Source organism: Puma concolor, chromosome C1 (genome assembly GCF_028749965.1).
Source record: "Puma concolor isolate L17-30 chromosome C1, mPumCon1.1.hap2, whole genome shotgun sequence".
Taxonomy (NCBI): Eukaryota; Metazoa; Chordata; class Mammalia; order Carnivora; family Felidae; genus Puma; species Puma concolor.
The window spans coordinates 159,819,111-159,834,383 of record NC_141674.1 but is presented as its reverse complement, the minus strand read 5'-3'; the positions used below and the strand labels follow the sequence as shown (position 1 = coordinate 159,834,383).

The following is a 15,273-nucleotide window of genomic DNA, read 5'->3' as shown; positions in this document are numbered from 1 at the left end:
CAGGCTATGATATCACAGGAGAATATAGACAGACTATCAGAATAGAGAGAAAATAGGAGCTGATATGCAAAAGAAGGTAACAATGGAACAAGGCGTTTCAACTACAAGATCTCTCTTCCAGAGAAAATGGAAAAGTCCTAAGATTTAATCTGAGGTACTGTTTGTTGTTAAAGTTTAGCTCCACATGCCAACAAGTGAAGATACACTGCTATCGATATTGACCTGCCTTGTTTCATGGTTAAGGGCAGATTCTGACATCAGGAGATATGAAGTCCTTGGCTCTGTCATTTACTAGCTGGCTTATCTATGGTAAATGACTTAACTTCTCTAAGACTCAATTTAACTCATCTATAAAGTGGGGAAAATAATAATACCAGTCTCAGAAAAGAGTTCCGAAGCTTAACTGAGACAACATATGAATGGTATTAACACAGCGCCTCATACATAGCAAATACTCAAATAATATAAATTATTACAGGGAGGCAAAGTTAAGATGAAAGACCACAGTGAAATGAGAATAGGAGGAGGCCCCAGAGACATTACGGCAGTTTGAGGAATATCAACCATATAGTGGACACAAAAGAAAAAAACTAAAGACCTCACTATGGGAAAACAAAAAAAGGCAATATTTATTTCAATTTTTAAATTATAAAACTATAGGCATATAAAAATGTCTAAGGCTGATAGTTAAACTTATAATAAAAAAAAGGAACATGTGCAATAAAGAAATGGTTAAATTATGGTAAAGTCATATGATATTAGTAACTGCAATCATTAAAAACCATGTTCCCAACACGTACACTATGGTAGTGTATTTTTAAAGTATTGTACCATATATTAAAGTATTATTTCTATCTGTAAATACACTCCTATCACACAAAAAGACAGAAAAGAAATATCCCCAAATGTTAACAGCTGTTTGTAAATAACTAAGCTATAACTAATTTTAAAGTTTGTCTTTAAACTTTGCTGAAAATTTTCAAAAAAATTCTTTAACAAAGATGTATAATTTTACAATATTTTTAAAGTTATTTTAAGCATATAAGGAGGTTTTTAAGACTAGTTACACAAAGTATACCAATAATAAAACTAGTGAAATAATTCTGAGTTTACCTTGTAGCTCACTTTTAATAAGGCAACTTTCCATCATGTATAATAGCACAGTAACCATAATATCCAGCAGCTGACATTCTTCTGTCACCTGTCTGGCTAGCTCTTCATTGCTGAACAACTGAACACTAATATGCACAATTCTGTTAGACATTGTGTCGGATTCATGACTCTTCTTCAGTGTTTTCATAATGAAAGCGTAATGCTGAACAAAAGTTTTTGTAAAAGCAACCTGTAAATTTTTTAAAATAGGGGGAAAAAAACACAATAGTTTAGAGTTTTACAACACAGTTTCCAATACATTATGTTAGCATTTTAAAGCTATTACTAGCTTGTGATGACACCCAAGATAATTTTAAAAGTAATTTTAATGATGATGGTAGTCACATTCTTTTTTTTTTTTTTTTTTTGGAACATTAGCAAAATACTTGGATGGTTAAAAAAAATTTAATTACCATTTTAAATCATTAAAATTTTAGAGCAATTATAAATACCATGATTTAAAAACACAAATTTTCACTTTGCTTACAAATAATATCAATTAGCTAATGTCAAAATAGGTGTCACTGTTTTGTTTAACAACAAAATCTAAAGTCTCAGCTAAAAACCATACCAGAGGATGTAATATAACTAAAAAACAAGGGTGTCAATGTGATTACTCCAAAAGAAATGTATTCCGCTATTTGATTGGAAAGCTGACCACTACATGACTAAATAAATACTCTTTCTGGGGCACCTGGGTGACTCAGTCGGTTAAGCATCCGACTCTTGGTTTTGGCTCAGATCATGATCTCAGTTTGTGAATTGGAGCCCCGCATCCTACTTGGGGTTCTCTCTCTCTCAAAAAAAATCAATGAACTTAAAAAATTATTAAAAATAAAAAAAAAAAAAACTGTGTAACATGTACATTTCCTCTTGTTTTCTTAACTGGGTATAATGACACAACACAATGGCATTATTCATTAAAGTTTAACTCCTAAAGAGACTTTACTATCTAAACCATAAGAAGAACTACAGCAATCAATCAATCAATGAAAAACAATAACAACAACAACTACTACTACTACAACATAATTTATTTTCTTTTCATGCATGCAGTTGTGTCACTTTGCCATAACTACATGGTAGTCACAGGTGTGGGTCCACACCTTCTGGGACTAGAGCCTTCAATACCTACATGCGTATATAGGTCAATACCTGTTCTGTCTTTAACAGTATGGCTAGCAATTACTAACCCCACGATTTTCCCAAACCTAACCCCACAATACATTTTTTTAAGTAATCGCTACACCCAACATGGGGCTTGAACTCATGACGCCAGGATCAAGCATGCTCTACCAACTGAGCCAGCCAAGTGCCCCTCTAACCCCACAATCCAAATTCAGTTGCCCCCTTAAACATTCTCATAGCACCTTGTACCTCTCCTTTAGAGAACTTACTACAATTTGTAACTACACATTTACTTGTGCAATTATGTCTTTGTCCCCCAGCATTCTCTTTGGACCAAGTTCCATGCAGAAAGACTATCCTTAGGAATTCTGTTCTGTAAAGCTGCTTTGCCTCAGAGCTATGATCCTGTGCTTTTTGTGCAAACCCTGTTTGACAACAAAAGAAGCTAATGCTTTTTATTAGTGTTATATCAGTCCTCAAAGCTACAATAAAATAAGCCACAGCTGAGAAACACACCAAAAAGATTTTTCATAATGAAAAGGCAAAGAAAGGAGAGCAAAGTTCAGAAAGAAAGGGAAAAAATGTAGATACCTTATACTCTTGATCTGGAAGCATGTTGAGTAAGAAAGTTACCATCTTCTGAGGGAATTCATACTTTATAGTCCAAAACAATAGTTCTTCTAGAAAACTTTTATGTTTCAAAACATCCATTATAGATTGATCTACATAAAAAAAGAAAACTTATCACCTAATGATTTAAGTTGTTCATCGCATTTAAACCTTACTATAATTAATAATCCATCAACCTCAAACACCTGAATGTATATAAATTAAGGATACCTTTTCATTAATTCAATAATGCTGACATCATCAATTCAGATTTCTATAATCTCCATAGTATAAAATAGCAAAATACTCAATCTTTATGTTTTAATAGGAAGCAGGTACTAGAAAAATAAGTAATTATCTCTCCTTAAACATAAGCACTTTATCTAAAGTTTCTAAGATTCAAAATAATTATGGAACAGTCATGGTACTGAATATTTACAGTAATAACAATTTTAAGCTAAAAACAAAATATCAAAGCCAGAAAGCCCAAAATTATTACATCTTTTGATTTTTAATTTTTAGAGAAAGGGGGAGAAATTTTTATAGAATTCAATAATTTATTTCTTTAAAATTGTTCTTCATAAATGAAATACTAACTTTCCTGCAGGAAATAATTACTAATGTATTGTTTACTCTAGTATATGGAAGCACTCACTTTTTTTCCGGAAAGAATATACCAGAACAAGTATAAAGAGTGTTATACATACATGCTTACTTGCACTGCACTCAAGATGCCCTCTTCACGCACAGAAGAAACAGAAAATGGGTGGTGCCCCCTGGGGTGCCTGAGTGGCTCAGTGATTTCAACTCAGGTTGAACTCTTGATTTCAGCTCAGGTTATGAACTCACGGTTCCTGAGATTGAGCCTCATGTCCAGCTCTACACTAACAATGTGGAGCCTGCTTGGAAATCTCTCTCCCTCTCTCTGCCCCCCTCCTCAAAAATAAACCAACGTGAAAGACAGAAAGAAAATGGATGCCCCTTTTATTTGTGTGTGTTTATTTATTTATTTTAAGAGAGAGAGAGAGTAAATGAGCAGGTGAGGGGCAGAGAGAGAGAATCCCAAGCAGGTTCCATGCCATGAGCGTGGAGCTCCACACAGGGCTCGACCTCACCATGCGAGAAATCATGACCTGAGCTGAAATCAAGCATCAGACACTTAACCAACTGAGCCACTCCGGCACCCCTGGATGCCCCATTTAAATAAAAATATTCAAAAAAGGATAAAATTATCTACTAGACAGCCAATTTCTATGGTGAAGTGCTACTCACTCCTTGAGAGCTACTTTGTCTCCTGCTAATCTCTGCATCCTTGCCACACTTAGTCAACAGAAAGGTCTCAGTGGGTATATAATGAACTGAATATTTTAATACTTTGGTTATTTCTTTCTCTCACTTTCTCTAATTTCTTTCCCTGAAAAAGAACAAGAAAATTCTACTGATTTTTGCTGGAGCCAATAATCTTGGGCTACTGCTCTGGATCATCAGGTCCACATAAGCACATTTCAGAGGACATAGCAAGTGTCAATGGAATGGATTGATTCAGTGATGATGCTTACACAGGGACTAGAGTTAGATGAGAGATTTAAAAATAATAAAATCACATGCACTAAAATACTCAGGAATGACCCAAACTACATTATAGTTCAAGTTGTCTTACAGAGTAATCTTGGAGCATTTTTCAACTGGCCCTACACCTCAGTGGTACAGTTCTATTATTTAGTAATGTGGTCACACCACATCTCCTCAGCTCATAGGTATGCAAATGTAACAGTACGCTCAATACACATGCCATCAACAAGCATGTCATCACTCTCTTGATTCTTCTATAAAATATTCTAGGCTTAACAAGCTTGAATCAGTACTTACTAGACATAACTTTAACCCAGTTTTTTCATTAATAATTGGTAACCCAATATTTTCAGAATACAATTTCATTATTCTGGAGACATGACAATTTTAACTACAGAAAGGCAAAAGTTATGTCCCAATCCCCCAACTCCCTTTCACTGTGCCTTTAGTATAAGCAATATGTAACAGGGATAAAAATATAAATACAATTATACTATATATCCCCTTAATGGAAACTACTTAATTCTTTATTTTCTAAATCTCAGAATTTTCTACTTGTAAAACCAAAATCTCTTCCTCCTGAACTAGATCATTCACAGGATGACAATGATTTAAAAATAGAAATAAACCAGTCTTGCAAAAACTGAGGTAAAATATATTCAAAAGCACACACTGACATACTCAAAGCCAAAAAAGCAATAAAATTAGGGCCCAAGTGAATCAGATGACAGGAATATGAGGATTAGAAATTAAAATTAGAATGTAACCCAGAGCATATTGCTGATGCCAATTTAATTCGCACAGTTCATTTAGCACTAACATGATTGAAAATTTTACAGACTACCAAAAAAATTTAAAAACCTTCAAGGATAAGTGTTTCTAAAAATATTTGCAAAGCTAAAAAAACTTGTGGTATTAATCTTAGAATTCACAGGACTCTGCAAGTTTGCAATTGTCAAAGGAAAGCCTGAAGCTACCATAATTATTATATGTCAAGTATTTAAAAAGAAAGATACATTAACTTTGTTTTAAATAAATAAAGCAAGCCAAATGAACCAGAAAAGCTACTGCTTCTACTAAAATGTAAATAGCTACAGTTGTGTACAATTCAATTTTTTCATCTTCAGACAAAAAGCAAAGAAAAAGCCCACAATGTCTTCATTGCAGTCGTTCTTAAAATAGATGATGTCAGTTTCTCCCAGATATTTAAAACATGTGTGGGGTGCCTGGGTGGCTCAGTCAGTTGAGTGTCAGACTTCAGCTCAGGTCATGATCTTGAGGTTCATGGGTTTGAGCCCCACGTTGGGCTCTGTGCTGACAGCTTAGAGCCTGGAGCCTGCTTAGGATTCTGTGTCTCCCTCTCTCTCTCCCTCCTCCCTCCCCCTTTCAAAAATAAACATTAAAAAAAATGTAAAAAATTTTAACAAAAAAATAAAACATGTGTGATGGGCTTTGTGTGCTATGTTATGGAAATGTGGTTAAAAATGCTTCCAGGGGGCGCCTGGGTGGCGCAGTCGGTTAAGCGTCCGACTTCAGCCAGGTCACGATCTCGCGGTCCGTGAGTTTGAGCCCCACGTCGGGCTCTGGGCTGATGGCTCAGAGCCTGGAGCCTGTTTCCGATTCTGTGTCTCCCTCTCTCTCTGCCCCTCGCCCGTTCATGCTCTGTCTCTCTCTGTCCCAAAAATAAATAAACGTTGAAAAAAAAAAAAAAAAAAGAAATGCTTCCAGTAGTTATGTAGGACTACATATTTACGTTAAAATCTGGATTAAATTGTCATGACTTTTACAATGCCAAAACTACCTTAAGCCAAACAAACAAACAAAAAAAAATTGAACAATCAGTTATGTGGTGGAAAATCTGTGGGTAAGGTAAAGGTTTTAATTAAACAGTAGAGTCCAGGCTCTATAACTCAGGAACTCAATAATTTTGGCCAATAAACGTGGCCTTCTAGGCCTCAGTTTTCTCATCCTTAAAATTTAGGTTTTGAGAATACACAGTGAGTTTGTGTAGCACAGAGCTTCAACCTCTTGCCTATCATTACATATTTTCTTTTCAGCTCCCTTTCTAACCACTGAACCAAATTCTTACAAAAACTACACCACTCCCTGGACTACCAATATCTTCAAAAGCAACAATCATTTTTTGAAAACAGGGGTTCTACTAATTCAAATGGCTATTTCTTCCATGCACATAATTAGGGCAAAAATGATAACTGATCAAGTCTTAAATCTCTGTACTACTCCTCACCAGTGGAAGAAGGAAGAGAAGATAATCAATCCAATCTCAAATATGAAAAAATCAGGTATAAAATAAGCTCCAACTTTAAGTCTCCATAAAAAGTATCTTCAGCCAAAGTCTGACCAAAGGAAAACAATGTTACACCATAACAGGTATTTTTTTCTGGGCATCCCTAAAGCTTAAACTGAAGTATGTGCCTAACAGTCTGCTTCAATTCAGATGTTACCTCAAGAACTCAGGTAAACACAAAGACAACTCTGGCAAGTCAAAGGGCCAGGCAGCCATATGAGTTTCTAATTTCCTTCAGACATTAAAAAGATATATGCACCCCTATGTTTACTGCAGTATTATTGACAATAGCCAAGATATGGAAGCAACCTAAGTGTCCATCAATAGATGAATGGATAAGGAAAATATGATATATACACACAACAGAATATTAGGCAGCCATAAAAAATGATGAAATTATGCCATTTGAGACAAGAGAATGGACCTACAGGGTATAATGTTAATTGAAATAAGCCAGACTGAGAAAGACAAATACCATATGATTCCACTCATAAGTGAAATCTAAAAAAAAAAACAGAAGAAGAAGAAGAAGAAGAAGAAGAAGGAGGAGGAGGAGGAGGAGGAGGAGGAGGAGGAGGAGAAAGCAGAATCAGACCTACAAATATACAGAACAAATTGATAGCTGCCAGAACAGGTGCTGGGGGTGGGGGGGGTGGGAACCAAATGGGTGAAGGAGAGAGGATAGATGTATAGATATGGGCTTCCAGTTAAGAAATGAGTAAGTCACAGGAATGAAAAGCAGACCATACAGAATACAGTCAATGATATTATAATAGTGAAGTAACCAGACAGATGGCAGCCACACTTGTGGTGAACAGAGCATAATGTACAAACTTGACAAATCACTAAGTTGTACACCTGAAACTAACATATACTGTGTCTTAACTATACTCAAACAAACAAACAAACAGCAATCAAAACCCAGCAGATTCAGGAAAACCTACCCCTGCAACTACCTAGAAAGAATTTAGATAGGGGACGCCTGGGTGGCTCAGTCGGTTAAGAAGCTGACTTCGGCTCAGGTCATGATCTCACAATCCATGAGTTCAAGCTCCGTGTCGGGCCCTGTGCTGACAGCTCTGGAGCCTGTTTCAGATTCTGTGTGTCCCTCTCTCTCTGCCTCTCCCCCATTCATGCTCTGTCTCTGTCTCAAAAATAAATAAACGTTAAAAAAAAAAATTAAAAGAAAGAATTTAGATAGAAGATCTGCTCCAGGAAGAGAGCTATCACCAAAGATAATTACATTATGGTATAAACTAAGTATAGTAGACGGGGAGGAACCTAGCAAGACTTGTTTGATCAAAGTCTTCTATGTCCCATTGTTTCTGAGTGGCTCGGAAAACGTGCATTTATCAAGTACTTACTCTTTTTCCCTTCCTGTGAATTGCAAGTCTTCTCTTTGAAGTCCCAGACCCCTAATCGCTTCTCCTTAGTTCAGAATGACCTAGATGCTGTATTTCGCCTGTCTCTGGAATTTCCATGTTGGTGTGGATTCCCCATATATAAGCGATTAAATCTGACTGTCTCCTATCAATCTGTCTCATGTCATCTTAGTCTGGCTAGAAGGACCTTGAAGGGTTCCCACCACTAGAAATTAAATGCAGCAGCATAAGTACCTCAGAAGAGACTTACAAAATGAGCCTCAACTGAAAGTGCCTGCAGTTCTAAATATTCCTTCCCAAGCAGTTCTAAATATTCTACAAGATACATCAAAATAGTTAATTTAACAAATTCTTTTCATCAAAATAGTAATATAACCTCTGGAAACTCTCTAACAGTGTATACAAACCCAGCATATAGACCACGTTGGTATTTGGAAATCCATGGCAAAAATTCACAGCACAGGCCATCAATTTATAACAAGTACTCTAGAAAAGCTTTTAGTGAGGGTCTAGAAAACATAGTGATTATGAGGTTAAGCTCTGGGACTTGAATTAAGGAACTACTTCCCATTAGCTGTGATCTCTAACATGCCTTCATTTCCTCATTCATAAAATAGTCATAACAATAATAACAATAATAATAAAAACTGCTTCATATGGTGATTTTAAGAATTAAATGAAATGTGAGGTGCTTAGCACTACGTCTAGCATATGCAAAAAAGTTTTAAAAATATTATTATCATTAATCTATTTCCTCACTACAGACATATCTACTTCCTCCTTTGAGCAAACACATACTGAACCTTTACTGAACCCTTTTTTTTTTAATGTTACTTATTTATTTTGAGAAAGAGAGACAGCATGCGTGATCAGGGGAGGGGCAGAGAGAGGGAGAGAGAATTCAAAGCAGGTTCCATGCTGTCAGCACAGAACCCGATGCGGGGCTCAAACTCATGAACCCTGAGATCATAACCTGAGCACAAATCAAGAGTCAGCAGTTTAACCAACTGAGACACCCAGGCACCCCTTTAAACAACCCTTAATAAGTGCCATTCATTTTAAATCTCTCCCTCCCCCCCACCTCTCTGTCATCATCTCTTCCGTGTTCATCCTTTTTCACTCTAGAAATTGCATACTCCAGATTATAACAAGACGTAAATCAAACTAAAACTTTACACCAAAAACACTGGATCCAAATCAAAGAATCAATGAAAACATTTGTTTTTATGGTTCAAACATAATAATGCGTGTCTTATGAAAAAAACAAGAAACAAAATTCCGATAGTAAGGGTTTCATTTGCTTTTGAGGTCCCCCACAATCACTCCCTAACAACACTTTCTCTATCATTAGACAAATCTAAAAACATAACTCTCTTCAAAATGGCTAGCCAATAAGTGTTCTTAATGATTAAACATTTTTAAATTAATGTTTAGATTAAACATTTAAATAAAGTTTTAATTTAAATTCCAGTTAGTTAACACAGTGCAGTATTAGTTTCAGGTGTACAATACAGTTATTCAACACTTCCATATAATACCCAGTGTTCATCACAACAAGTGTACTCCTTAATCCCCATCACCAATTTAATCCATCCCCACACCCACCTCCCCTCTGTCAATCACCAGTTTGTTCTCTATAGTTAAGAGTCTGTTTCTTGGTTTATATTTTTAGCTTTTTATACAAGGAAAAAAACGAATATAAATACCTTTGGTGCTACTGCTTAGTTTGACCCTCTTTCTCTTGCCCAGACCTTGACTCCCATCTTGATCCTCCTGGAGAAAAACAAAATTAGCATCATGTACAGTCCTATTCATGAATGTACACATTTTACACAAATATAAATATGCTTATAAATTATGTTAAATATATAACACAGGCATGCTTCCATAATATTAACACATTTTACTTTTATGTATTTACCGTAATAAAATATACTTTTACTTTAAAATTAGCATTATAATTAAAATATATAATGAAAATCCTTAGTATTAAAATACAAGAGCTCTTAAATTTAATCTGTGCTTAAAAAAAATTTTTTTTAATACTTGTTTATTTTTGAGAGAGACAGAGTGCGAGTGGGTTAGAGGTAGAGAGAGAGGGAGACACAGAATCTGAAGCAGGCTCCAGGCTCTGAGCTGTCAGCACAGAGCCCAACGCAGGGCTTGAACTCACAAACTGAGAAATCATGACCTGAGCCAAAGTCAGACGCTTAACCGACTGAGCCACCCAGGCACCCCTTAATCTGTGTTTTTAATGGCAGACTTGCAAAACCCAAAAATTCCAAATCAAAAATTTCCAAAACACAAAAAAATTACTAACCTTTGAAACATAATATCAAATGCACAAAAAAGGTAAAGGGGAGAAGGGAAGAAGATTAATACAGGAAGAAAGGACAGAAGGGGAAGAGAGCTAAAACAATGAATACAGAAAAGGCTTTGAAGGATCTAAGAGAAAAGATGAGTTTAAGAAAGCAAATTCTAAAAAAAAAAAAAATTCTGAAAAATAAGCACAGTGCATTAAAAGCCAGAGTTGACAGTTTAAAAAGTAACAATAACAAATTTTAAATACTTAAGAAAAAATCCAAAAAGGAAATACAGGCATTTCTGCTTATATGTGATATATTCATTCCTGAAAAACCCTCCCATTAAAAATAACAAAGCTGGGGGGGGGGGGGGTGGGCGGGGGAGATGAGGGGCAGACAACTTACAACCTATTCAGTTTTGTAACCAGAGAAGTAACAAAAGCAATAATAGGTACCTGGGGATATTATTTGGATGCCCAGACAAATATCTTGGAGTGGTGTTAGGCTGCCTCAGGGGATATTACCACTGCATCACAGCAGAATGGGAAGCTAGCCAGCTAAGACAACACAGAGGTGAGAGGAGCAGAGGAAGCCGCAATCTACCCCTAGTGCAACCAATGTGAAGCTAGAGGTATGCTTCTTGCAGAGGGAGCCCTGGATGCAAGTGCACATTTCTAATTTTCTTTAAATGTTGCTGAAAAAGTCCCTGCTGCCTTCACAGTACAGTTCAGGTTTATTCCCATGCAGGTAAAGGATGATTCTACCCCATTATCCCAGCTCTCTTGAACTAGGAAAGACCACACAGGGATCCAAAACCTCTATGTTATACTAATGTCTTTCTCCTATTTTCCAAACATATAGGAGCCAACTGGTATTCTAAAGACATGTGTGGTAGTATTCTCTATACAGTCTGTTGTACTAACAATGGTGTTGTGTTGGTGGCAGGTTAAACTGTGGTACAAATTCCCAGATACTTTCTCAATTATGAAATCTCCAAAGCAGAAAAGTAACCTTAGCTTCATGCTACTGTTTTATCTACTGGCTTCCTTGTCAGCCAAGGTATGGCTTCCTTGGCCTACATACCATAGCCTTAACTTCAGATATCTGGCAAATCTAGCATCCATCCTCAGAGCTGGGGTCTTCCAAAGTTACCACTTAACTCAGTCAGCATTTACTGACCACTTCAGGATGCCCTCCCTGTAAATCCCTACTTTTGCCAGTCCTCTCTGACCATCTACCTGGCAGCAGTACTGAAAGTCAAACTACAGTCTCCTCCTTCTCTTCTACCAGCCTCATTTGCCCTTGGAGTAACTCGGCCAGAATGAAATTGCAAGCATTAAAAGGCAGAAAGAAGACACAAGAATATAAAAGCATGACAGAGGGCCCAGAGGGTTCTAAAGTGTGAGATTTAGCTAACAGCCACTTATAAAACTGTTCTGCCAATCTTGAGAGAAAAGACAAATCTGGAAAAACATATTTTATAACCCAGGCTAGAATTACTTCATAATTTCAAATATAAACTTCCTATAAGAAGAGTATCCTCAATCAAACAATGGTCATGGCATAACAAAGTTGTATAAATTTCCCAACCTTATAGTCTAAAAACAAGTAAAATTAACCAAGCAAAGGAGAGGAAAGCCATTCCAAGAAAAGACAGCATGAACAAAAACACAACAACAAACTATGGAAACAGTGACCAGTGAGTTGGGATTCACATCATGGTAGACAGATAGCAAATACATCCAGGAAGGGAGATTATACGAAGAGTACCAGAAAATGCAAATTCCTGTACATTACTGCTAAAAGTATACAGTAGTATAATTTTTCTGAATGGCAATTTGCCAATAGACATCAAAAGCCTTTATTTATTATTGTAACAGAAGTTTAAGTTATAGGAATTTATCCTAAAGAAATAGACAACTGAATAAGGACTATATGCATAACTATTTATCACAGTGTTATTTATAAAAGCAAAATGAAAGAATCTTTGCCTTCCAATGGCAGGGGATTAGATAAATTATACTACACCTGTACTCTATGAAGAACAACAATGCTAGAGCTCTAAATTCATTTTGGCCAGATATGTCTTCATAAATCATTATTAAAAATGAGAAAAGCATGATATGTAGAATAGCATATAGGGTATGAAACCATTTAAGTACTAATAAAATACATATAAAACTGTTAAAATATACTCATTCTTATAATGTTCAAAACTGTCATTAGTGACAAAAGTAGATTATAGAGCAGCATATACAGCATGAAACCATTAAATTATACTACATATAAAATGTAGAATACGGAGGTTTACAATAAGTCACCTCTAAGTGATAGACTAATAAATTACTTTTTATATTTTTGTTAATACTTTCTATTTATTCAACAATGACTATGGATTATAACTTAAAGATATATATGTTTTATTTTATTTTTTTTTAACGTTTATTTATTTTTGAGACAGAGAGAGACAGAGCATGAACTGGGGAGGAGCAGAGAGAGAGGGAGACACAGAATCGGAAGCAGGCTCCAGGCTCTGAGCTGTCAGCACAGAGCCCGACGCGGGGCTTGAACTCACGGACCGTGAGATCATGACCTGAGCCGAAGTCGGACGTCCAACCGACCAAGCCACCCAGGCGCCCCAAGATAAATATGTTTTAAATACTACTTCTGATTTCAAATCCAAAATGTGACAACCTGCTCAAGATAATGGATTATTGTGTTATCTATTAAGTCCCACATTTTTTGGGGGAATGCAAACTGGTGCAGCCACTCTGGAAAACAGTATGGAGGTTCCTCAAAAAATTAAAAATACAACTACCCTATGACCCAGCAACTGCACAACTAGGTATTTATCCAAGGGATACACATATGCTGTTTTGAAGGGGCACATGCACCCCAACAATAGCCAAAGTATGGAAAGAGCCCAAATGTTCATCGGTGGATGAATGGATAAGGAAGATGTGGTACATATATACAATGGAGTATTACTCAGCAATCACAAAGAATGAAACCTTGCCATTTGCAACTACATGGATGGAACTACATGGATAGGGTATTATGCTAAGTGAAATTAGTCAGTCACAGAAAGACAACAATCATATGACTTCACTCATATGAAGACTTTAAGAGACAAAACAGATAACATAAGGGAAGGAAAACAAAAATAATATAAAAACAGGGAGGGGGACAAAACAGAAGAGACTCATAAATATGGAGAACTGAGGGTTACGGGAGGGGTTGTGGGAGGAGGGATGGGCTAAATGAGTAAGGGGCACTAAGGAATCTACTCCTGAAATCATTGTTACACTATATGCTAACTTGGATATAAATTTTAAAAAAATAAATAACAAATAAATAAAAATTAAAAAATAAAAAAAATCCCACATTTTTATTTTGAAAAAAAAAAAAAAAACAATACTTTTAACAACAGGAAGAACTCCCAGTAGTGAGAATTTCAGGATTAAGGAAGATGAGAATACGGTTACCATGACTACAATACCACAACACACCCCAAATTCATGATGGTAAATTGTAGTTCCTCCCTATTTATCCATGAGGAAGCAATATAAAACCCTGGGAGAAAATCATGGTCTAATGGACAAGGAAGGAAATAAATCAAGTACAACCTCAATCCAAACAGCATTTATGCAACCCTCAGAAACACTTTCCAAATCTTAACTAATCCCTGGGCAGAGAAGTAGACAACACTGCTACATGTGTTTCAGACACAAAATATGTATATGTCCAAAATGAGATAATAAGATCCATAAAAACCCAGATTCAAACTCCCAGTCTGAAAAATTTATAGGTGGTTTCTCAATCCAAATTAACCTCTATTCCTTTCTCTCTTAGATTTAGTAGACAGATGAAAAACATGTGAGCTCCATAAAAAGAAGTCAGGTAAATTAACAACCACTTAAAACAATACCCAAAGATTGTTATTGGGCTACCAAAGACTCCATCAAAAAACTGTCTGAACTAATACATGAATTCATCTAAGTCACAGAATATAAAATCAATGTACAGAAATCTGCTGCATTTCTATACACCAATAACAAAGCAGCAGAAAAAGAAATCAAGGAATTAATCCCATTTGCAATGGCACTAAAACCAATAAGATACCCAGGAATGAACCTAACTAAAGAAGTACAAAATCCGGAGGCCATGAGAAGGTGGCAGAGCAGCACAAAGACCCTCAGCTTGCCTCATTCCTAAAACGCAGCTAGATCAGCACCAAACCATTTGCACCCTAGGAAATTAATTTGAGGATGAACACAACTATCTGCATGACTTGAGCCACAGAACTCAGCAGGGACACAGTGCAGAGAGGTGAACTGGGAGAGAGAAAAGCTGAGAAGGATAAACAGCTGGGTTTTTTTGGAAAGAAGACAGACAAAGGTGGAGAATGAAGCACATCAGGAGAGTGCAGGAAAAAACACTTCCCAAAAGTAGCAGGAGTTAGAGAGAAAGAAGTGAAAACACTCACAGGGGACTGAACAAGCAACTTGTTCCCCAAAACCACTGATGGGAAGAAAGGAGAGGGTTTCAATACCACCAGGATCCTATAAAACACTGGAGAGCAGAGTCTGACGGTTTGGAGCTCAGTGCTTGGTGGTGTTCTGGTGAGGAAGTAGGGCAAATCCCAAGAAGCAGGCAGCAAGGTCTGAGGGGTCAGTGTGCCACATGGGGAGAAGCAGTTCCCCCCTTGGAAGGCATCTGATAGAAGTCATATGGCTTCACCAAAGGCAAAGATCCCAGAAGACCCCAGAGAGCAGCCATGTTTGCTACTACTGGGACAAAGACACCAGAGTGCGGAGAA

At 36.5% G+C, this 15,273-nt stretch overlaps 1 protein-coding gene across 8 annotated transcripts in view; it reads right to left on the bottom strand.

The window, feature by feature from the left end:
- Positions 1-15,273, bottom strand: part of UBR3 (ubiquitin protein ligase E3 component n-recognin 3) — a 239,416-nt gene that overhangs the window by 157,438 nt on the left and 66,705 nt on the right. For all 8 annotated transcript variants that reach the window (XR_015255298.1, XM_086718866.1, XM_086718860.1 and 5 more), the window contains 3 exons: positions 9,858-9,924; positions 2,872-3,002; positions 1,114-1,342 (listed from right to left, as the gene is read on the bottom strand). Coding sequence is in view for 7 of the 8 variants with exons in the window: in XM_086718866.1 (XP_086574992.1) it covers positions 1,114-1,342; positions 2,872-3,002; positions 9,858-9,924 (427 nt within the window). In the remaining variant the exon portion in view is untranslated. The remainder of the gene's footprint in view (positions 1-1,113; positions 1,343-2,871; positions 3,003-9,857; positions 9,925-15,273) is intronic.